At 38.2% G+C, this 23,958-nt stretch overlaps 1 protein-coding gene across 1 annotated transcript in view; it reads left to right on the top strand.

Annotated features, from left to right (window-relative positions):
• The first annotated feature begins 657 nt into the window (after positions 1-657).
• Smco2 (single-pass membrane protein with coiled-coil domains 2) overlaps positions 658-23,958 on the top strand; it is a 29,671-nt gene continuing 6,370 nt past the window's right edge. Inside the window, exons 1-7 of the mRNA XM_074084845.1 lie at positions 658-759; positions 3,112-3,245; positions 4,000-4,149; positions 6,796-6,883; positions 9,025-9,081; positions 14,066-14,122; positions 15,054-15,229. Coding sequence (XP_073940946.1) covers positions 664-759; positions 3,112-3,245; positions 4,000-4,149; positions 6,796-6,883; positions 9,025-9,081; positions 14,066-14,122; positions 15,054-15,229 — 758 coding nt within the window. The 5' untranslated portion in view covers positions 658-663. The remainder of the gene's footprint in view (positions 760-3,111; positions 3,246-3,999; positions 4,150-6,795; positions 6,884-9,024; positions 9,082-14,065; positions 14,123-15,053; positions 15,230-23,958) is intronic.

Here is a 23,958-nt window from a genome sequence, read left to right as displayed (position 1 = left end):
ATATACAAATCCATAATAAAGAACTGATTAGAAAAGTTATCTTGCATCTCCAACATGTAGCCCTTTCATAAACAAAGAAAGTAAGTGCTGGTATGAAATGGACTCCAAGACAGGTTGTTTCAGAGAAGTTGAAGGCACAGAGTAGTGCATACAGATGCCCTCGTGCTTGCACACTTAAGCAAACATATTTGCGTATTCTAAGGGATTTCTTGGGAAGAAACTGGTAAACATTGTTGGGGACACCTGAGGACTAGAAATGAAGATGCCATCAAGGACTTGCTCCTCTCTTACTCCATTATTTTGCACTATGTGGTTTTAAAAACTCTAAAAAAGGCTGCTCGTTTACTTATTTGCACACACTTTTACAATGCAATGAATGACTTTGGAATTTGGAATCTTATTGTTAAATGATTCATGGATTTAGTCAACAAATATTTATCTAGACCTTCTGTTTCTATTTTGTGTGATATAATAATATATATGTAGTATTATTCACACAGAAAGAACTTAGTACAAGGACAGCAGGTGCCCCTGGAGCTGGTAAAGTTCTCAGGGTCCTCTCTTTAGAAACATGTAGGGAAGGCCTAAGCTCTGGCCCTAAGGCACAATAACAGCCTCTGTTTACATTGTGTTGCTTGCAATTTGCTAAGGGAAATTACAAAAATGGACAACAGCTTGGCCAGACCAGATGATAAAGACAACATTTTCTCTGAAAACCCTCGAGCCAAATTTCTTCACAAGGTGAACACTAAAAAATGGGTAAGTCTGACAAAGATGTCATAATTGGTGACATCTCAATGTAGCAAGAAATGCCTACAGATTTCCTCTTAACAGGTATAGGACTTCAGAGCTGAACCTCAACACTGCTCTTAACACACAAGGGATTTCCTAGCTTTCCCATGCAAAAAAGTATTATTTTTATTTTTGCTTGAGGATTTATGAAATAACTGACATTTTTCACTTTAGAACAAATTTCTATATGTAAAATCACCCCGTACTTGTAGATTATCATTGAAAACCCTGATTACTCTAAGGAAGAATTCTTCCTCTTCCAGCTTCTGATAGTTCCAGCCTCTTTTGGGGTGTGTGTGTGTGTGTGTGTGTGTGTGTGTGTGTGTGTGTGTATGTCTGTGTCTGTTCTGAGGTTTGAACTCAGAGCCTTGTGCTTGCTAGGCAGGCACTTTATTACTTGAGACATACCCCCAGCCTTGGTTTTGTTTTTTTGAAACAGGGTCTTACTATGTAGCCCTGACTGGCCTGGACTCACTATGTAACCCAGGGTAGCCTCAAATTTGCCATATTCTTGCCTCAGTGTCCCAAATGCTGGAATTACAGGTGTGTGAACCACATCTGGCTTCTACTTCCATCTTCACACTGCTTTCTCCTTGGGAGCTTTGACTCCTCCTACTTTTGTGTGTATGTGTGTGTGTGTGTGTGTGTGTGTGTGTGTATACGTGTGCATGTGCATGTGTGTAAGTGTGTGTGAGAGACACTGGGGTTTGAACTCAGCCTTAAACCTCATGCTTATTAAGTAAGCAATCTGCCACTTGAGCCATGCCCCCCACCTCTCTCTTCTGTTTCTTATTAAGATATTTGTCATTGCATTTAAGACCCATCTAGGTAATCAGAGATGATCTTAAAACCTTTAACTCAATTATATCTTCACAGGCTCTTTTTCCAAATAAGGTAAAATTCACAGAGTTCCTGTATTAGGATATGGGAATGTCTTTTTGGGACCACCACTAATATATTATACAAACATGGATGAGTTACAGAATATGAATGTCCAGGAAGATTTCAATACATGACTTTATTTGCCTCAAGTCTATGATGGGGATGAAAAGAAATAGTGCACATTACAGCAATTTGTATAGAGCAGTGTGGACATTAGTTATTCTTATTGACTTGACCAGTAATTCATGTATGTATTTTGATAAGTTACTGATCTGTCCTGCCCACTCCAAACTTTTCTTTCTAGTTTAAAAATAGTTGTGTTGAAACACAGGAATTTTAGCTCAAACTTCTTCAGAGGGCAGATGAAATATTTCACACATAGTTTCTAAGAACAAGAAGTATTCAAATACAAATTATTGTCAAATTTTGTATGTGTAGACTCAAAGGCCAGAAAATGCTTTGGACGTTTTTCTAGAATATGGCAAAGAGTAAAGAAATTTTGTAGATCACACTCAGTAGTAGGCTATTTCCCTCAAACTTGTTGATATGAAAAAGTAGGTAACAAGTAAACTTAGGAGAATTATACAGTGATCAAACATATTCCAACACCTACATTTTAAAATTGTTACCATTAATACATTTGCTTTAGTTTATTTGTATAAGTAGATGGAATTTTCTGAGTCATTTAAAAGTAGGTCAGAGACAGAATAACACTTCGTCTCTGTTCACTTCAGAAAACATCTCTAAAAATAAAGACTTTCTTCTACATATCCAAAATACTGTCATCACTTCTAGAAAAATTAGTAATATAACTGTAATATGAGAGACTTCTCAATTCTCTCAAAAGTCTAATTTTCTCAATTGTGCCCCAAATGTCTTTTACAGCTGCACTTTCTAAATCAGCATCCAAACAAGATCTATGCAATGAATTCAGTTGTTTCATCTCCTTAGTCTCTCTTAATTTTGAACATTCCCAGCAATCTTGTCTTTTCCGTGACATTGAGGATTTTGCTATTATTGTCTGAGGTTTGGGGGAGAGTTGTTTTGTTTTTTGAGTAGGGTCACATAATGTAACCCAGGCTGGCCTTTAACAAGCAATCCTCCTGCCTCAGCCTCCTGAGCACTGGGGTTATAAGAGTATACAACTAGAACAGGCTGAAAATGAGTTTTTGAAGAGTGTCATATCAAGTAGGTTTTTAGAGTCCATGGTCAGGCAGAATTCATCAACACTGAAAAGAGCTCTGCATGTAGACACTGAGCTTGCCCCAGGCTTCTGTGAACTGAAAGGAAGGGCATGTCTACTTATCTGACACATACACTAGAAGGTACTGGCCTCAGAGAGGACTATGTGTTCTCCAAGAAGATGTTAGACATGGCTGGAAGAACCACAGTGCTCATGATAACCCCTTTGTTCTGCTTTGCTTCTAACATCATCAGGATATATTGGAGAGAGAGGCTGAGCATGACCAGGATCTGCAGGATGAACAGCATGAACAAGAAACAGATCTGGTTCCTGATGACCCTCAAGCATCCATGTCCTTGCAATTTTTGGAGAGGAACATCTCTGAACTGTAAGCCATGATGCGTGCAAGAGCAAGCATTTACTAGTGAGGTGTGGAGGGGGAAATGAAATGAAATTTAGCAAAGTTTTTAGGTTAAGCCTGGAAAATTTTAAATCCATACATTCTTGAACCATAAGGCACTCATGTACACAGGTAACTGCTGATGCATTTCAGCAGGGTTGTAGGGACATAGGTGCTTTTTGCAAACTTTTCTTGGGACATTGGAATTAGTATGTATTTCAACACTTAGACAACCTTCTAGATATGAAAATTATTCTAATTGTCATTGAAAGTACACTCTTAATCCTTCTACACCCTTTCCCTGTTGTATACCTCCCCTCCCCCATCACAATCCTGATACCAATATTCAACATTCATTCCATGGAAAGAAATTAAAGATGCATATCTTTTTTTAATTCAATGTAAGATATGATCTGTTTATCCATCTTTTAAAAAACTTTTTCAGACAAGCATGGTGGCACATACCTGTAATCCTAGTACTGAGAAGGCTGAGGCAGGAGGATCACAAATTTAAGGTCAGCCTGAGCTACACAGTGAGACCCTGGCCTAAATAAATAAATACTTGTTAAAAGGGATATCAAATAAATGCTCAAATTTCTTTTCATGAGGTCTGTGCACCTGACTGGTCCATTTTGGTGATAGGCAATAAATAAACCGACCAACTTGCCATTTAAATTTCTTAGAGCTATGTGAGATGTTTCCAGTTTTTTACCTTACGATGATCAGAATAATATTTCTGCAGAAGTCATGAGAGCACATTCCTCAAACTAACCCACTGGAGCATAAGGATGGGTCTACAAGTGAAAGAACTTGGAGCCGATCACATTGACTGGGTGGAGAAAACTAATAATATTATACAAAACATAAATTCAACGGAGAGCACAGTGAGGAGGTAATTGCAGGGTGTTGAGGATGGTTGGAAAATATTGGAATGCTTCATAACTTTAAAACTCAAGACACTCTGTGTTTAAAGTGATAAAGACATTGGGATAAGAAGTATAAAGTCTTACAATTAGAAGTCAATGTCACAAAATCGAAAGCTTAAATCAAAGTCGTCTGCATTTTTTGCTCTCTCTTCCCTCAAGGATTTCTCTCACACACTCTTTCTTTGAAGCTGCATTTTTATCAAAGGGACTTGTTCAGGTCCCTGGTGAGTCTTGAGTGTTACTCAGTATTGTCCAAAGTAAATGAATCAGCATGTCATGGAAAAAAATGTAAAGCATATTTGCCAATGTGTCTCTGAATTTCACTGAGACGTTTTAAAATGAAACAAACAAAAAAAGATGTTACTGATTTAGTCACTGGTATGAAAAGAATAGGCTTTGGGGTAAAGGGGTTGGGTTCCAATCCTGACTGACAGTTCCTTTTGAAAGGCTTGACATTGCTCCTGTATAAAGAGGAAGTAATAACAGCCAACTCATGTGGGATTATTGTGAGGGTCTGATAAAATTCTGTATGTAAAGAACTTCACACAGGGCCTGGTACATAATAAACAATTAATAAATGGAAGCTATTGCTGGAAATAAATATTTGGGGCCTTCTAAATGTTCCTACCATGTTCCCAACTCTTTCTTGCTGCTGGGCTACTCTTCCCCTACCTGTTTCCACACCTTTCAGGTAGACACCACCTTTATCGTTCAGCAAAAAATCTATTCACAGAGGCTTTCTCTCAACAGAACTGGTCCCAAATGGGACTTTTTCTCCTCCAAAGCATGAATAATATTCTTGTTAAAAAGGATTCTGTAGCCTGGTACCAGTGGCTCATGCCTGTAATCCTCGCTATTGGGGAGGCAGAGTTTAGGAAGATCACGATTCAAAGCCAGCCCAGGGAAATAGTTCACAAGATCCTATCTCAAAATACCCAACACAAAAGAGGGCTAGCGGAGTGGCTCAAGTGGTAGAGCTCCTGCCTAGCAAGTGTGAAGCCCCAAGTTCAAGCCCCACTATTGCCAAAAAAAGACTTTATGGTTTTATTAATTCAAATCTCATATGTTATATATTTTTTATTTTTAATTTAAGATATAATTTATATTACAGTAAAATTACATTTTTTAGTGTGGAGCCAACACAGTAAAGATGTAGAACACTTTTATCATTCCACAAAATTCCTCATGCCCTTTTAGTTACTCACTCTCCCCCAGGCCCAGCTGCTGGTGGCCACTGACCAATCAGTTGCCATCATTTTGCCCTTTCCAGAATGTCACTTGAGTAATTCATACAGTATTCAGTCTTTTGTGTCTACCTTTTTTTACTTAGCATAATGCATTTGAGATTCATCCATTTTGTGGCATGTATCAGGACTTGGCTCCTTTTTACTGTTGAATAATTATGTGAACACACATTTTTCTTTTCCTTGCGTAAACAACCAAGAATGGGAGTGCTGGATTGTACAGTATGACTGCATTTTGCATGCCTTCCAACAGTATTTAGAGTTGCAGTATTGTTAATGTCTTCTTTTTTTTTTACCATAACTATTCTCATAGATGTGTGATGCTATGCATTGTGCTTTCAATTTTCATTGAGCTAATAACTAATGATGCTGCAAGGCTTTTATGTACTCACTTGCCATCTGTAAATCTTCTTGGATGAAATCTGTTTACATCTTTTGCCCATTTAGAAAATTGGACTGTTGGTTTATTTATGATTGAATTTAGAGAGTTCCTTGTATAGTTTGGATAAAATCCAGATATTCAGTTTGTGGTTTATAAATGTCTCTTCCCAATTTGGGTCTTGACTTTTCATACCCTCAACAGTGCCTATGGAGGAGCAGAAGTTCTTAATCCAGTTAGTCCTCACATCTCTTTCTTGAATTTAATTTATGATTTGCCATTCCAATAAAATCACTACCCAAGTTTCCTTTTATATAAGAACAGCACTTTTTTTTTTTTGAGGTACTAGGGATTGAACTCTGGCCCTTGCACTTGCAAGGCAAGAACTGTACCACTTGAGTCACTCAGCCAGCCCTTTTTGCTTTGGTTATTTTTGAAACAGAATCTCACTTTATGCCTGGGCCATCCTGGACCACAATTCTCCTAGCTGTGCTTTCTTGTAGTAGCTGGATGACAGGCACGCGTCACCATGCCCATTCACTGAATGAGACTGAAATCTTGGAAACTTTTTTCCTGGACTGACCTCAAACTGAGATCCTCCAGATCTTTGCTTCCGAAGTATCTAAGATTACAGATTTGAGTCACTATGCCCAGGTAGCATTTCCTTTTTCTTTCTGTTTTTTGGGGGGGAGGGAGAGGTATTAGGGTTTGAACTCAGGGCCTCACACTTGCTAGGCAGGTGCTCTACCACTTAAGTCACTCCACCAGCCTTTTTTTGTATTGGGTATTTTTGAGATAGGTCTCACTTTTGCTGCCCAGGCTGACTTTAAGCTGCAATCTTCCTGATCTCTGCCTCCTGAATAGCTAGGATTATAGGTGTGAGCTGCTAGCACCTAGTTAGCATTGCATTTTTGAAAAATCGAAAGAATTTCTTCTATGGGTGATTTTTCTTAATTCACTGACCTTATTATAGCTTTTGATCTTTTCAGTTTATTGAATGAGGTGATATCCTTGGAGGACCAAACTGAAAATCTGGAAGACCGAGACCTTGACCCTGATCAGGGAGCAAGCATCGAGGTAAGCTGGAGGCTGGGGACTTCTGCCACCTCTCTCCACCCCTTCTGATGATTTAACAGATCATCACAAGAGGTAAGATGCATATCTGTCACAGTAGGGGTGCTCGATGGTGGCCAGTTCTGAGTACCTTCCTCCTGGGTGATGCCATTTCTCTGATGACTCAATAGCTAGACTTACCTGGGTGCCAGTGGCTCATGCCTGTAATCCTAGCTGCTTGGGAGGCTGAGATTGGAAGTATTGCATTTCGAGGCCAGCCCAGGCAAATGGTTTATGAGACCCCCATCTCCAAAATAACCAGAGAAAATTTACTGGAGGTGGCTCAAGAGGTAGAGTGTCTGCCTTATAAACATGAAGCCCTGAGTTCAAGCCCCATTCCCACTAAAAAAAAAAAAAAGAAAGAAAGAAAGAAAGAAAAAGAAAAAGCTAGACTTCCCTGTTCTACCTAGAAATTTGAAAAGATCATATGATAAGCCTCTATCTTGATGCTATCTTAAGATGAGGATAAGTACCCTAAAGGAAGGAGAACTTTTTTTCTTCATCTTCATATTCCAGCACATAATAACACAGAGAAAGCATCCAGGAAGTAAATATTTGTCAAAACTTCATCCTTAGAACATAAGTGATTTACTTATGTTTGTCTTTGATGCTTTCAAGGAGAGCTCTTGTTTTCACTATCCACAACGTTTTCCTATTGCTTTGTCTTTCTTGTGTTTCTTGGAGACTCTTTTCACAGAAAAGCTTTATTTCCCATTTTAAAAAGAGTCATAGGATGTTAGAAATGGAAGGCAGGACCAATATTGGATGTGAATGAGACTTAGAATTCCAGCTGATTTTCTACTCTACTGTAAGTCAGACATTTGAGAAGTCCTTAAAAATGAAAACTTTCTGTGTCTAACTACCTCTTTTTATTGAAGTTCCCGGCCTCTGCTTTACTTGAGCCCAAGACTTTAAATTAGGTGGATTTTAGAATAAGTAAAGGAGAAGTCCTTTTATTGTAGGAAGGCAATGTTTATGTTGACCCCTCACATGATTTTTGAGCCACAATTTCATTTTGTGCTAGTTGAAGACCCCCCACACTATCCTTGGGCTTTATAAACAGGTCCTGTCTGGAGGATTGGTATCAGTGGGAGGGGGAAGAATGTAGGGAAAGGGTGCAGGAGGGTGAATATGGTACAAATATTATGTACTCATGTTTGAAAATGGAACAATGAGACTGTTGAAACTATTCCAGGAATGGGGCGGAGGAGAGATAAAGGAGAATGATGAAGGGGTAAACTCAAAACTATGATATATTGTAAGAACTTGTGTCTCAATGTACCCCAGTACAGTACTATGATAATTAAAAATGCAAAAAAATAAAAACCATACATATTTTAAAGAAAAAATAAAAGTAAGATTTTTTAAAAAGGAGGAGCTTAAGATAACAGAAAAGGAGAAAGTATACACACATATATGTATGGGAGTTTTCTATGCTGGACAAATGCAACTTTATACACATTAAAAACAAAACAAAACAGAAACTATGCATGAGCTTAAGAACCAGAAACAGTTCAAATATCTACCAGATGGTATGTGGATAAACTGTGACACATGGATGTGATAGAATGCCACTCTGCAATGAAAAGGAACAAACCTCTGATTCACCCAACAATGTGAGTGATCTCAGGTGGAATATGCTAAGTGAAAGATGCCAGACTCAGAAGGTTATGTGCTTTATGATTCCAGTTATGAAACACTGAAAAAAGTAAAACCATAGGAACAGAATAAAAGTGGCTTATCGAAGCACAGATCCCGCCTAAACCTTTAAAACACGTAGTTCAGGGGCTGGTGATGAATGAACTTGGTACAAAATTGGGCAGCTCCAAGCTTCAGACAGGTCAAGCTGCCTGGGGACACAAGCACTCCTGCTGCTTGCATCCCACGGACTCACCACCTAGTTCAATGGTCACTTATCTGGGGGGGTGACCATAATGCCTTGTTGATTTGATTTGATGTTGGTTTTGCAGATTGGCAAAGAATGAGAAAACAACAGCTTATATTAAATCTGAAACTTTTAGCATGAATGTATTTCTCCTCAAAAACATCATTTCAGTTTCACACATCATTCATTATAACTTATTTTATACTATTTTATCTTGTAGGAGAAGATCATGGGAATTAGAAATCAATTAAGAGAAATGAATAACAAATTGGCCCAGGTAATGATAAAATGACTTTTTTACAGCTAAGGAAGAGAAACAATTCTTCAGAGAAACCTTGAGTTATAGAATTTTAAGAATGAAATCTAAAAATTCAATGAAAGATATCCTCAAAAGTTTAGAGCTAGAAGAAAACTTAATGTCATTTAGTCTGTACCTCATTTTCAGAAAAGAAAAGTATGACTCAAAAAGATGCAGTGTCCTGCCCATGTTTCCAGATGAGAAGAGTCAGTCTTAGTTTTCCTATTCATTAATATTAGTATCTATAATATTATGTGTAAAATACATTTATGGTTTTTCTCTTCTAACAAAAGTAATGTATGTTTGTTTTAGCAGTTAAGACATCATGAACATTAAATTTTTCTGGTACATATTTTACATATTGCTATTGTTTTGGTGCACCCATACTATCCAGGTTGGGTTTTTAAACATTTTACTAGTATCTAATATCTGAGCAGGGGTTGACATTGCCATACAGACTTCTTTGCAACATGCTTTTTCAGGTGATGTTTTCTTCAATAATTTTCTGTGCTAGTATATGTCATCTTTCTTTTTTGGTCACTGTTATATAATATAGGATTAAACTTTGGATTTATTAAATTTATTTTGTGGATATTTGGGACTTTATAAATCAGTGTTTACCATGACAAAGCAGGAAGTCATGAGTTCAAACCCCAGGACCTCAAAAAAAAAATCAGTTTCTAGAAATGCCATCTCTAGACTGATCTTTCTTGAACCTAGCACATTGTCCTTCCTACTATACCCTGTTTTTCAGTGTATCCTGATAGTCAATAATAGGATGATTTAATTTAAAATGCTTAAAACCATTATTTACTTTTGACATATGTACAAGTAGCATTCATGTCTTAGAATGTGATACCTTGAGCTGGGGGGGTTAGAGGTGGAGAGAGAGAGAGAGAGAAGTAGGGAGAGAAAAGAGCAGAAAGAGGAGACATGAGAAGGAGAAGCAGCGATAGCAATGGTTTGCTTTTGGTTCTTATCTTGTTCTTACTGATAGAAACCAGCCAAAACCATCTGTGTTCTCTGCCAGACAATCTATTAGCGACATGGGAAGAAGAACAAGAACAAGGACATTTTCATTTTTATGGACAGCTCTTTTGCGAAGCCAGGAGCCTCAATATCCAATCTGATGTAATGAGGACTCATCAATTATAAATGAAAGTCAATGAAAATGAAAACACAACCTACTGGAACCTATGGGACACAGCTAAGGCAGTCTTGAGAGGAAAGTTTATAGCCATGAGTGCATATATCAAAAAGATTGAAAGATCCCAAATCAATGACCTAATGATACATCTCAAACTCCTAGAAAAACAAGAACAAGCAAATCCCAAAACAAATAGAAGGAGAGAAATAATAAAAATAAGAGCTGAAATCAATGAAATAGAAACCAAAAAACCATACAAAGAATTATGAAACAAAAAGTTGGTTCTTTGAAAAAATAAACAAGATCGATAGACCCCTGGCAAACCTGACTAAAATGAGGAGAGAAAAAACCCAAATTAGTAGAATTAGGAATGCAAAAGGGGAGAAAACAACAAACACCATGGAAGTCCAGGAAATCATCAGAGACTACTTTGAGAACCTATATTCAAATAAATTTGAAAATCTTAAAGAAATGGACAGATTTCTAGATACATATGATCATCCAAAACTGAACCAAGAGGAAATTAATCACCTGAATAGACCTATAACACAAAATGAAATTGAAGCAGCAATCAAGAGTCTCCCCAAAAAGAAAAGTCCAGGACCTGATGGATTCTCTGCTGAATTCTATCAGACCTTTAAAGAAGAACTGATACCAACCCTCCTTAAACTGTTCCACAAAATAGAAAGGGAAGGAAAACTGCCAAACACATTTTATGAAGCCAGTATTACACTTATCCCAAAACCAGGCAAAGACACCTCCAAAAAGAAGAACTATAGGCCAATCTCCTTAATGAACATTGATGCAAAAATCCTCAACAAAATAATGGCAAATTGAATTCAGCAACACATCAAAAAGATTATTCACCACGACCAAGTAGGCTTCATCCCAGGGATGCAGGGGTGGTTCAACATACGAAAATCAATAAACGTAATAAACTACATTAACAGAAGCAAAGACAAAAACCACTTGATCATCTCAATAGATGCAGAAAAAGCCTTTGATAAGATCCAACATCATTGCATGATAAAAGCTCTAAGAAAACTAGGAATAGAAGGAAAGTTCCTCAACATTATAAAAGCTATATATGACAAACCTACAGCCAGCATTATACTTAACGGAGAAAAACTGAAACCATTCCCTCTAAAATCAGGAACCAGACAAGGATGCCCACTATCTCCACTCCTATTCAACATAGTACTGGAATTCCTAGCCAGAGCAATTAGGCAAGAAGAAGGAATAAAAGGAATACAAATAGGTAAAGAAACTGTCAAAATATCCCTATTTGAAGACGACATGATCCTATACCTTAAAGGCCCAAAAAACTCTACTCAGAAGCTTCTAGACATCATCAGTAGCTATAGCAAGGTAGCAGGATATAAAATCAACATAGAAAAATCATTAGCATTTCTACACACTAATAATGAACAAACTGAAAAAGAATATATGAAAACAATTCCATTTACAATAGCCTCAAAAAAAATCAAATACCTAGGTGTAAACCTAACAAAAGATGTGAAAGACCTCTACAAGGAAAACTATACACTTCTGAAGAACGAGATTGAGGAAGACTATAGAAAGTGGAGAGATCTCCCATGCTCATGGATTGGTAGAATCAACATAGTAAAAATGTCTATACTCCCCAAAGTAATCTACATGTTTAATGCAATTCCCGTCAAAATTCCAATGACATTCATTAAAGAGATTGAAAAATCTACTGTTAAATTTATATGGAAACACAAGAGGCCACGAATAGCCAAGGCAATACTCAGTCAAAAGAACTATGCAGGAGGTATCACAATACCTGACTTCAAACTATATTACAAAGCAATAACAATAAAAACAGCATGGTACTGGCACAAAAACAGACATGAAGACCAGTGGAACAGAATAGAAGATCCAGATATGAAACCACACAACTATAAGCAACTTATCTTTGACAAAGGAGCTAAAAATATACGATGGAGAAATAGCAGCCTCTTCAACAAAAACTGCTGAGAAAACTGGTTAGCAGTCTGCAAAAAACTGAAACTAGATCCATGTATATCACCCTATACCAAGATTAACTCAAAATGGATCAAGGATCTTAATATCAGACCCCAAACTCTTAAGTTGATACAAGAAAGAGTAGGAAATACTCTGGAGTTAGTAGGTATAGGTAAGAACTTTCTCAATGAAACCCCAGCAGCACAACTAAGAGATAGCATAGATAAATGGGACCTCATAAAACTAAAAAGCTTCTGTTCATCAAAAGAAATGGTCTCTAAACTGAAGAGAACACCCACAGAGTGGGAGAAAATATTTGCCAATTATACATCAGACAAAGGACTGATAACCAGAATATACAGGGAACTTAAAAAACTAAATTCTCCCAAAACTAATGAACCAATAAAGAAATGGGCATGTGAACTAAACAGAACTTTCTCAAAAGAAGAAATTCAAATGGCCAGAAAACACATGAAAAAATGCTCACCACATCTAGCAATAAAGGAAATGCAAATTAAAACCACGCTAAGATTCCACCTCACCCCTGTTAGAATAACCATCATCAGCAACACCACCAACAACAGGTGTTGGCGAGGATGCGGGGAAAAAGGAACCCTCTTACACTGTTGGTGGGAATGTAGACTAGTACAACCACTCTGGAAAAAAATTTGGAGGCTACTTAAAAAGCTGGACATCGATCTACCATTTGATCCAGCAATACCACTCTTGGGGATATACCCAAAAGACTGTTACTCCAGAGGCACCTGCACATCCATGTTTATTGCGGCACTATTCACAATAGCCAAGTTATGGAAACAGCCAAGATGCCCCAGCACTGACGAATGGATTAAGAAAATGTGGTATCTATACACAATGGAATTTTATGCAGCCATAAAGAAGAACGAAATGTTATCATTCGCTGGTAAATGGATGGAATTGGAGAACATCATTCTGAGTGAGGTTAGCCTGGCTCAAAAAACCAAAAATCGTATGTTCTCCCTCATATGTGGACATTAGATCAAGGGCAAACACAACAAGGGGATTGGACTATGAGCACATGATAAAAGCGAGAGCACACAAGGGAGGGATGAGGATAGGTAAGACACCTAAAAAACTAGCTAGCATTTGTTGCCCTTAACGCAGAGAAACTAAAGCAGATACCTTAAAGCAACTGAGGCCAATAGGAAAAGGGGAACGGGTACTAGAGAAAAGATTAGATCAAAAAGAATTAACCTAGAAGGTAACACCCACACACAGGAAATCAATGTGAATCAATGCCCTGTATAGCTATCCTTATCTCAACCAGCAAAAACTCTTGTTCCTTCCTATTATTGCTTATACTCTCTCTACAACAAAATTAGAAATAAGGGCAAAATAGTTTCTGCTGGGTATTGAGGGGGGGAGAGAGGGAGGAGGCGGAGTGGGTGGTAAGGGAGGGAGTGGGGGCAGTGGGGAGAAATGAACCAATCCTTGTATGCACATATGAATAATAAAAGAAAAATGAAAAAATAAATAAAAAAATAAATTTTTTAAATGTACTATGTTTCTCCAACTGGTAGAAATTTCCTCATAGAAATTTTTTAAGGAGCAAGTGATGAATAGAGAAAAAATGTTTTAAAGCCTTGAAAACAATCTTGTTAATATTTTGGTTACTTATGTTAAATTTGCAAATTCATGAGCAATTCATGAATTAGCTCTAAGGACTTATTTTATTGAGTAAAAGTAAATCTCAACATAGTCACTTTATAAGTGGTGTCAAAATGAAAGACCTTATTGTACAAACCAGAAAAATATCATTTCACTTTACCCAGAATTGTGGTGTCTTTTCAGGTAGATGCTTGTAACGAAGCTCACAGATTAAAGGAGAGACTCATTGACAGAATACAGGTGAGACATCACATCAAAGAAATCAGTTGATTTATGCCTAAACAGAGTAATTGTTTCCCTAAAAAGTTGGGGAACCCTGTCTTCTGTTCTCTTTCTAGTCTTTTCCTTCTTCCTCTCCTGGCCTTCTGTTTTAGACCATCAGAACATCTGTACCCCAAGCTCTCATCCACCGAGCTACTTCTATGTCTCATTTCTCCAGCTGGAGCTTCCCTGGTGTCACATAGTACCCATTATTCAAAACTCCGTTCAAATCTCTCTTAATCTCCTCCTAGTCAGAGAAATCACTTAATCTCTGAATTCCCTCTCCAAGACATAGACATTGAGGTTAATGTGAGTGGGTTTATGAAACAGTGAACAAATGAATGTGTCAACCTGGCTCCTGCTCAGAGGGGTCGACTTATCCCACTTATCTAGAGCAGTTCCTCCCTCACCAAACCTCAGCCACTCTGTTTCATCACCTGGCTTTCTTTTTAGCACGTGTCTTAATCTATTCCATCTAATGTGTGTAATCTATGCATGTATTTAGTTACATATTATTGGTCCATAGTCCCTATAAGAGCACATGTAATAAATTACACGTTCCTTCTCTATTTTGTTTACCACTGTATCCTAGAACCGTACCTAGCAGGCTGTAATCGATAAATGTGCATTGTATGGATGAATGGACTGAATAAATGAATTTAGCACAAGGATAACTTCCTACATGAGTCAGGTGTGTTTCACTTATTTCTCACAGTGCTGTCATACACATGAATGTGTCTCTTCCATAGAGTGAGTGAGTGTGAACCCACCAGTGACCTCCTCATGAGACATTAATGAGATTTGTCATGTGGGCCCACCAGGTGTCCCACAGGAAACACACATCATCTACAACAAGACTCGAGACATCTAGAATGCTTTTAAAAGAGATAGTTTATTGTTCTTTGTTCAGAACTTTTATAAGGAAATGACTCTGCTGAACACTAACTTGGGGATGTACCACCTGCAAGAAAGGACAACAGACTTGTGCAGTTCTGAAGACATGGACATAGAAGAAACTGGGCCACTGCTTCCTGAGGCTTCACCACCACCCTCAGGACAGAGCACACCTCCCTGCACTGCAGTGTGGTAAGTGGGAGAAAGGGGCCGCCTGGGCTGGACAAAGGTCCTATAGTGTATGGACTACAGGGAGACTAAATTTTCAAATATTGATGAAATTTTTGTTTTATTTTCATTCATAAATATCTATGCTCTTTAAAAGTCTGTTTATAGTCATAGTATTTTTTCTTGTTATATATAGTTTTAGATATAGACTTATTACATTAAATGTACAGATGCAGATTGCTTTCTTATTGCTTTAAATAAATCTATCTATATGTAATATCTATATATTTATCGGTACATGATATCTACCCATCTAAATCTCTTTTTTTCTTTTTGCGGTGCTGGGGATTGAACCCAGTAACTCACACGTGCCAGGCAAGTGCTCTGCTACTGAGCTACATCCCTAGTCCCTATCTATCTAAATCTTAAAGGATGGTATCTACAAGTTGTGATCAACCACCTCTTGATACCAAAAGAGCCTACTAATTAAGCAGATTTGAAAATTTTTTGTTTGCTAGACAGAATACCTCTGTCCAGCATGGAGACATATATGTGACAAATTCTGACTCTTTTTTGTTTTTATTAGCAGTGTGGGGGTTTGAACTCAGGGCCTCATGCTTACTTGGCAGGTACTCTACCATTTGAGCCACATCCCCAGCCCTTTTTCACTTAGCTATTTCTCAAGTATGGTCTTGTGTTTTCGCCCAGGGCTGCCTAGGACTGTGATCCTGGGACTACAGACATGAGTCACCACACTGGGCTTGATTGAGAAGTCTCACTAACTTTTTGCCTGGGCTGATCTCAAACTGTGATCCTTCCTATCTCTCTCTCCCACATATTAGGATTACAGGTGTGAGTCACCATGCCTGGCTGAAAATTCTGACTTTTTTTCATCCCTTTCTAGAGATGCCACATCATGTGTACCTTAAGTAGGACTCTCCCCTAAGAAAAGATTTCTGATTCTTTATTTCCACCCATCAACCCAGGTAGAATCTGTAGCTCTCTCTTTTATCAAGTCCTTTCCTGTTTCTTAAAAATTGGGTTATTAGTCTTCTTCTTGTTGAAATGTAAGAATGTGTGAAGCCTGTAACTTGCATATAATCCTGCCACAGATGAACAGCATATTGTTAGAATTCAGTTGTTGTTTCAAATCTGTCTCCTCTTATACTCCATGAGATGCACAAAGGCAGGGATCTTATTTCCTTCATTTTAGGACATAAATAAAAGATGCTCAGAATGCTCAGAAAATGTCAAATTAATAAACAGAGTGATGTCAGTGAAAATGGTGGGGTAAAGACCTCAGGAAGCTTCTTCCTCCAAAAGTCAAAGAGCTAGAAAAAATGGTCAGAAGCAACTTTTCCAGAATGCTGAAAACTAAGGATTTCATATCCAGAATATGTAAAGAATTCACATACCACCAAAAAGAAAAACCCATTTTTTAAAAAACCAGGCAAAGGATTTGGATAGACATTTCTTTAAAGAAGATACACAAGTGGTCAGCAAACACATGAAAAGATACCAGGTGCCACTGGCCATTCAGGAAATCCAAATAAGAACCACAATGGGCTATGACTTCATGACCACTAAGATGGCTGTGTATGTGTGAGAGTGTGCATGCACGTATATATTTTTTTTTCATTTTTCTTTTATTATTCATATGTGCATACAAGGCTTGGTTCATTTCTCCCCACTGCCCCACCCCCTCTCTTACCACCCACTCCGCCGCCTCCCTCTCCCCCCCCAATACCCAGCAGAAACTATTTTGCCCTTATTTCTAATTTTGTTGTAGAGAGAGTATAAGCAATAATAGGAAGGAACAAGAGTTTTTGCTGGTTGAGATAAGGATAGCTATACAGGGCATTGACTCACATTGATTTCCTGTGCATGGGTGTTACCTTCTAGGTTAATTCTTTTTGATCTAATCTTTTCTCTAGTACCCGTTCCCCTTTTCCTATTGGCCTCAGTTGCTTTAAGGTATCTGCTTTAGTTTCTCTGCGTTAAGGGCAACAAATGCTAGCTAGTTTTTTAGGTGTCTTACCTATCCTCATCCCTCCCTTGTGTGCTCTCGCTTTTATCATGTGCTCATAGTCCAATCCCCTTGTTGTGTTTGCCCTTGATCTAATGTCCACATATGAGGGAGAACATACGATTTTTGGTTTTTTGAGCCAGGCTAACCTCACTCAGAATGATGTTCTCCAATTCCATCCATTTACCAGCGAATGATAACATTTCGTTCTTCTTCATGACTGCATAAAATTCCATTGTGTATAGATACCACATTTTCTTAATCCATTCGTCAGTGCTGGGGCATCTTGGCTGTTTCCATAACTTGGCTATTGTGAATAGTGCCGCAATAAACATGGATGTGCAGGTGCCTCTGGAGTAACAGTCTTTTGGGTATATCCCCAAGAGTGGTATTGCTGGATCAAATGGTAGATCGATGTCCAGCTTTTTAAGTAGCCTCCAAATTTTTTTCCAGAGTGGTTGTACTAGTCTACATTCCCACCAACAGTGTAAGAGGGTTCCTTTTTCCCCGCATCCTCGCCAACACCTGTTGGTGGTGGTGTTGCTGATGATGGCTATTCTAACAGGGGTGAGGTGGAATCTTAGCGTGGTTTTAATTTGCATTTCCTTTATTGCTAGATGTGGTGAGCATTTTTTCATGTGTTTTCTGGCCATTTGAATTTCTTCTTTTGAGAAAGTTCTGTTTAGTTCACATGCCCATTTCTTTATTGGTTCATTAGTTTTGGGAGAATTTAGTTTTTTAAGTTCCCTGTATATTCTAGTTATCAGTCCTTTGTCTGATGTATAATTGGCAAATATTTTCTCCCACTCTGTGGGTGTTCTCTTCAGTTTAGAGACCATTTCTTTTGATGAACAGAAGCTTTTTAGTTTTATGAGGTCCCATTTATCTATGCTATCTCTTAGTTGTGCTGCTGGGGTTTCATTGAGAAAGTTCTTACCTATACCTACTAACTCCAGAGTATTTCCTACTCTTTCTTGTATCAACTTAAGAGTTTGGGGTCTGATATTAAGATCCTTGATCCATTTTGAGTTAATCTTGGTATAGGGTGATATACATGGATCTAGTTTCAGTTTTTTGCAGACTGCTAACCAGTTTTCCCAGCAGTTTTTGTTGAAGAGGCTGCTATTTCTCCATCGTATATTTTTAGCTCCTTTGTCAAAGATAAGTTGCTTATAGTTGTGTGGTTTCATATCTGGATCTTCTATTCTGTTCCACTGGTCTTCATGTCTGTTTTTGTGCCAGTACCATGCTGTTTTTATTGTTATTGCTTTGTAATATAGTTTGAAGTCAGGTATTGTGATACCTCCTGCATTGTTCTTTTGACTGAGTATTGCCTTGGCTATTCGTGGCCTCTTGCATGCACGTATATATATATAAAGAAGACAGAAAGTAACAGATATTAAAAGAGACATACAGGAACTATAACCCTTATACATTGCTGGTGGGATTGTAAAATGATACAGTCACTTTGGAAAACAATTTGGTAGTTTCTAAAAGTTCCTGGTTCCCCAATACCACGAAAAAGTTACTTTGGAGATTTTAAAAACAAAACCCATAGAGTTACCACATGACCCAGCAATTTTACTCCTAGGGATATACCAAAAAAAAAAAATTACAGACATAATTCATACATATGTCTGCACATGAGTGTCTTTGCAGCATATTCATAAGCTGTCATGTACAAATAACCCAAATACCCATTAGCAGATGAATGGATAACCTGGTATATCCAGACAATGAATAGTCAGCCACAGAAAAGAATGAAGTGCTGACACATGGTACAACATGGATGGTCTTAGAAGACATTATGCTAACAAGAGAAGCCAGACACAAAATGAAATGTATTGTAGGATTTCATTTATATGAAATGTTCAAAATAGGAATGTCTGAATAAAAAGCAGATTAGTGGTTATAAAAGCAGGAAACAGTAGGGGATAGAGGAAGACTGCTTATGGATGTGGGGTATCTTTGTGGGATGGTGAAATTTTCCTGAAACAGCCCAGCAGGAAGAGTGAGATAGTGGAGATGGTGCTAAAACCTCAGGAATAAGCTAAAAGCCACTACGTTTTTCTTGTTCCAGTGCTGGGGATTAAATTCAGGGTCTTATACCACTGAGCGATACCTCTGGCCCTTAAAATGTACACTTTAAATGGTGAACTTCACAGCAATGAATTGTATCTCAAAAGCAAACAAATAAATAAGTTAATAAGTGAAAATGATGGAGTGAAGACCTCAGAGAGCTTTCTCCCAAAAATCAATGAGAGAGCTAGGAAAGAGTTTGAAGCAACTTTCTCAAAATGCTGAAAACTAAGGATTTCATTTCCTAATATGTAAAGAACTCACACCCCACCAAAAAGAAAAGTCCATTCTTAAAAAGCAGGCAAAGGATTTGGATAGACATTTCTTTAATGAAGATACACAAGTGGTCAGCAAGCACACAAAAAGATACTCGATGTCATCAGCACCTGTTACGTCACACAGGAGGATTGCAATCCAGTGGAGGTGGCTATCCTCACATTGTTGCATCCTAATTAAGACTAAGACTGTACTCAATCTCTTGTTAGAGAACTGGAGGCACATTAGTTCCCCTGGGCATATTTATACACTAACATTTTGAGGAGGCTTATCTTTCAGATTTATTCAACCATTGCTTGTCGGTTTTTGCTGTTTTAACTTCATAAGTTGGCTCTCTTCTTGGGATTTTCCCCAGGTCTTCAGTTCTCTTTATGGTTATCTTTTGGAAAAGATTGATAAATTTATGCATGGCAAGGTCTTAAAATTAAATAAACAGTATTCAAAAGTTAAAAGATCCAGGAGTGGTGACTCACAACTTAATCCCAGTACTTGGGAGGTGGAGATAGGAGAATCAAGGTTTTAAGTCAGTCTAGGCAAAAAATGTTAGTGAGACCCTCTCTCAAAAAAACAAGTCAGGCATGGTGGTACATTCTTATAATCACAGCTACTCTGGAGGTGGAGGTAGGAAAATCACTGTCAGAAGTTGGTCCCTGGCAAAAGCATGATACCCTATCTGGAAAATAAAACAAAAAAAGCTGGGAACGTGGCTCAAAAGTAGAGACCCTGAGTTCAAACCCCAATTACACACACAAAAAAAATTTTATTTTCTACAAAAGATAAGTTCAAAATGAGTAAAATTACTAATGACACCAATTTTTGATTCTGTACAGGTGACGTTATAAAAGAAAACTTAATTTAATAGGTTTTATGTTTTCTGGAGAAAAATGTCTGAGCCTTTAAGATAACTATTATACATATGCTTTTATTTGCTTAATTGAAATTTTAAATTAAAAATTAAATCACATTTGGCAGTTGGCCCTTATCCAACAGGTGTACTGTACCTGTTCAAACTGTTCATTCTTACTCAGCTGATACCTCAAGGTATATGTATAGTTTGCTAATAAATCTTCACTAACTTTCAAAAAAAAGTTTCTTTGTAAATCAAAATCAAATGATTCAGTAGTATCAAAATGTAACTATGAGGCAAGGCATAGTGGCTCAAGCTGTGATTCTAGCTACTCAGGAGGCAGAGATTAGGAGGATTGCTGTTGGAGGCCAGCCAGAGCAAAAAGTTTATGAACCTTTATCTTATGGAACATGCTTGTCATTGCCAACTACACTGGGAAGTACAAATAGGAGGATTCAGGTCCCCACAGCCCAGGCATAAAGTAAGACCCTATCAAAAAAAATAACTAACACAAAAAGGGCTGGCGAGTGGCTGAATTGGTAGTGTGCCTGTCTACAAATGTGAGGTGCTGAGTTCAAACCTCAGTACCACAACAACAACAAAAAAAAGACACCTACCAATGAGTCCAACTGAAACTAAAAGGGTAGAAAAAGACAAAAAGAAAAAGGGGAAAAAATGCAAAAAACAAACACCTAAAACCAAATAGAATGAGAAGAAGGAAGAAAGGAAAAGATAAAAATTTGTCTGGTTATATTAGAGTGATGAGATTATACTTTCTTCCTTTTTCTGTTTCCCAAATTATCTTTAATTTAGAAAAATTTTCTTTCTCTTTAAACATTTAGTGTTAAGGAGCTGGCAGCTTGACTATAGTGATAGAGAATATGCCTGGCAAGCACAAGGCCCTGAGTTTAAACCCCTGTACTGCCAAAAAAAAATGTTAAAATGTGTTCCGTTGAAAATGTTCTAATTTAGTACTTCCAAAGATGACTGGTTTGGGAAGTTAGGAAGAATAGTGTTTATTTCCTAGGTCTATTTTAGTAGGCAAAGGCTTTTCTTTTCATGAAATTTAGGACTCCTGTAGGACAGAACACCTCTATTTAAAGAGAGCAGCTCTCAAAGATACATCCTATTAGAGTATCTTACCAACACTGGTTTTCTGATAAATGTGTGAGGGAAAAGCAACTATGTGAGCAACTGTCAAGAGACAGCTAGTGTGCATAATGCCAAGCAATTTGACTCAGGCTTGTAAAATCCCAAGGTAACAAAGTAGATGCACAGCCAGCTTTACCTGCATTCCAGGTTTTCTCTTCTGAAATGAGTTCTATGTTATCATCTCCAAGTAATTGCATTATCTGTGACACTTCTTATTTATGTTTTTCTGGATTTTTCCAGATTTTCCACCCTAATCACACATTGAATTTATAATTAGAAGATAATAATAGAAGGACTTGTCGGAATTCCAAGATGGCGGCTAGAGGTAGGAAGCAGAAAGCGACCCTCCTATAGTGAAATCTTGGAGAGACGCTGGAGACACACTTTGCAGGCATAATCACCGAGAAAAGGCATAACTTTGACTCCTCCACATCTCCAGCCGGCGCAGAGAATCTCCACTTCACGTTAAACGGAGAACCGAGGAGGCCCCCCGGGCCGCCAGTGGCCGGCGCCCATACGGCTTGGGAAGACGCGGACCAGGTGAGCTTCGCGGTACCGCGGTTCCCCCACAGACAAGCCTGGGCCAGAGCAGCATAGCCCCCTGGACAGACTGACCTCCACCCGGGAAAAAAAGAGAAACTGAGTACTAAGCAATAAGAACAGTTAAGACACGCTGGAAAGAGGGTGGGGCGCCCTGAGCGCTGAAGATTGGGGGAAGGGAACCCTTCCCGGGACTGTAAATAAACGAGCCGGGCGGGCCGGAGAGGCTCTGGCGGGAGCGGGGCGCACCAGCAACCAGGAGTGGGGACGCTTGTGAGAGGAGGGAAGACCCACTTCCCACGTGAACTGTAAATAAACACGCAGGCCTGACAACGCGGGGCAGTGTCGCCTTTCCCAGTGCTTGGAAAGGGAAAAGCCTGTAGCAGAGGCCCCCCTCCCCCGCACAGGAGAACTCTGAGCAAACAAAGCCTGTGGGACCAGGTGAGTGCTAAGCTCACCCCAGAGATCTGCATAAATAACGCCGCCAGCTACAGGCTAAGAGCAGCAGGCAGGCAAGCCACAGTTGCAGATACCACTCTCAGAACTGCCTCCAGACGCTTTTTTTTTCTTTTTCTCCCTACCTTTGATGAGAGAACAACCGAATTACACCTGCAAGCCGAAAAACTTACTGAAACTGTATTGCATTTGAACTGGGGACACTTGGTGGGGCTTTTTTTTTTTTCTTCTGTGTGTGTGTGAGTGTAGTTTTGTTCTACTTTATGCATCCCCTTTGATGAGACAACTACAGAACAACATCTGAGGCACCAACTCCAGGACTGGAGATTGAGACGGACATCCAAATTATTAAGGCTGAAATTGCATTGCATATAAACTTGGAAGTTTTTTGGTTTTTTGGTTTTTTTTGTTTTTTTTAATTTTCTACTTTCCATCTTATTTTAATTCATTTTTATAAATAGATATTACTTTCATATACTTATTTTTTAGTTTTTTATCTTTGATTTTCAATCCTCTCTCTGTCACTCTATTGTCTGTTCAGCTTACTGTCGATTAGTACACTAACACTCCCTGTATATACCTTTGAAACTCTCTTGTCTGATACCTTGTTCTGCTTTCTCCCTCTTGTCTGTATATTTGTTTTCCCATTTTCTTTAACTTCTTGCTTTCCATCTCAGCTCACTCTTCCATTCTCAATATTACCATTGTTATTATTACAAGCTAGAAAATACTTAATTACACACAGTACAGGGACAGTAACAACACCAAGGACAATGACAGGAAGACAGAAAAAACAAGGAAACCAGTTTCCCCACAGCAAAAAATTAGTACAAGAACCAGAGGGGAATGAAGAGAACAGAAACTCAGAGCCAGACTCCAACAAAATGAAGATAAACTATGCCAAAGGACCCAATGAAGCCTACAAGAATAATTTAAAAGAAGACATACTACAAGTACTCAATGAGAATTTTATAGAGATGATACTGGATAGGGTCAACCAAAATGTACAGGAGACACTCAAGAAATTCCAAGACAATAAAAATAGAGAATTTGAAAAAGCAAAAGAAGAAATAAAGGAACCCATAGAAGCACTGTATAAACACCAAAATGAAAGAGAGAACACAATGAATAAATGGATAAATGAACTCAGGACAAAAATAGACAACAATAAAGAAGAAAACAGCCAGGATATGGAAAACCTCAGAAAAAAGAATGAAACAGAACTGCAAAACAAAACGGAAGGCCAATCCAGCAGAATAGAACAAACAGAAGACAGAATCTCAGAACTTGAAGATGAAATGGTAATTAAAGGAAAAACTGAAGAACTACTAATTAAACAACTCAAGACCTGTGAAAAGAAAATGCAAGAACTCACCG

The sequence above is a fragment of the Castor canadensis genome, chromosome 8, assembly GCF_047511655.1.
Source record: "Castor canadensis chromosome 8, mCasCan1.hap1v2, whole genome shotgun sequence".
NCBI classification, from domain to species: Eukaryota; Metazoa; Chordata; class Mammalia; order Rodentia; family Castoridae; genus Castor; species Castor canadensis.
Note: the sequence above shows the minus strand (reverse complement) of the source record. Positions and strands in the feature narration are given on the sequence as shown.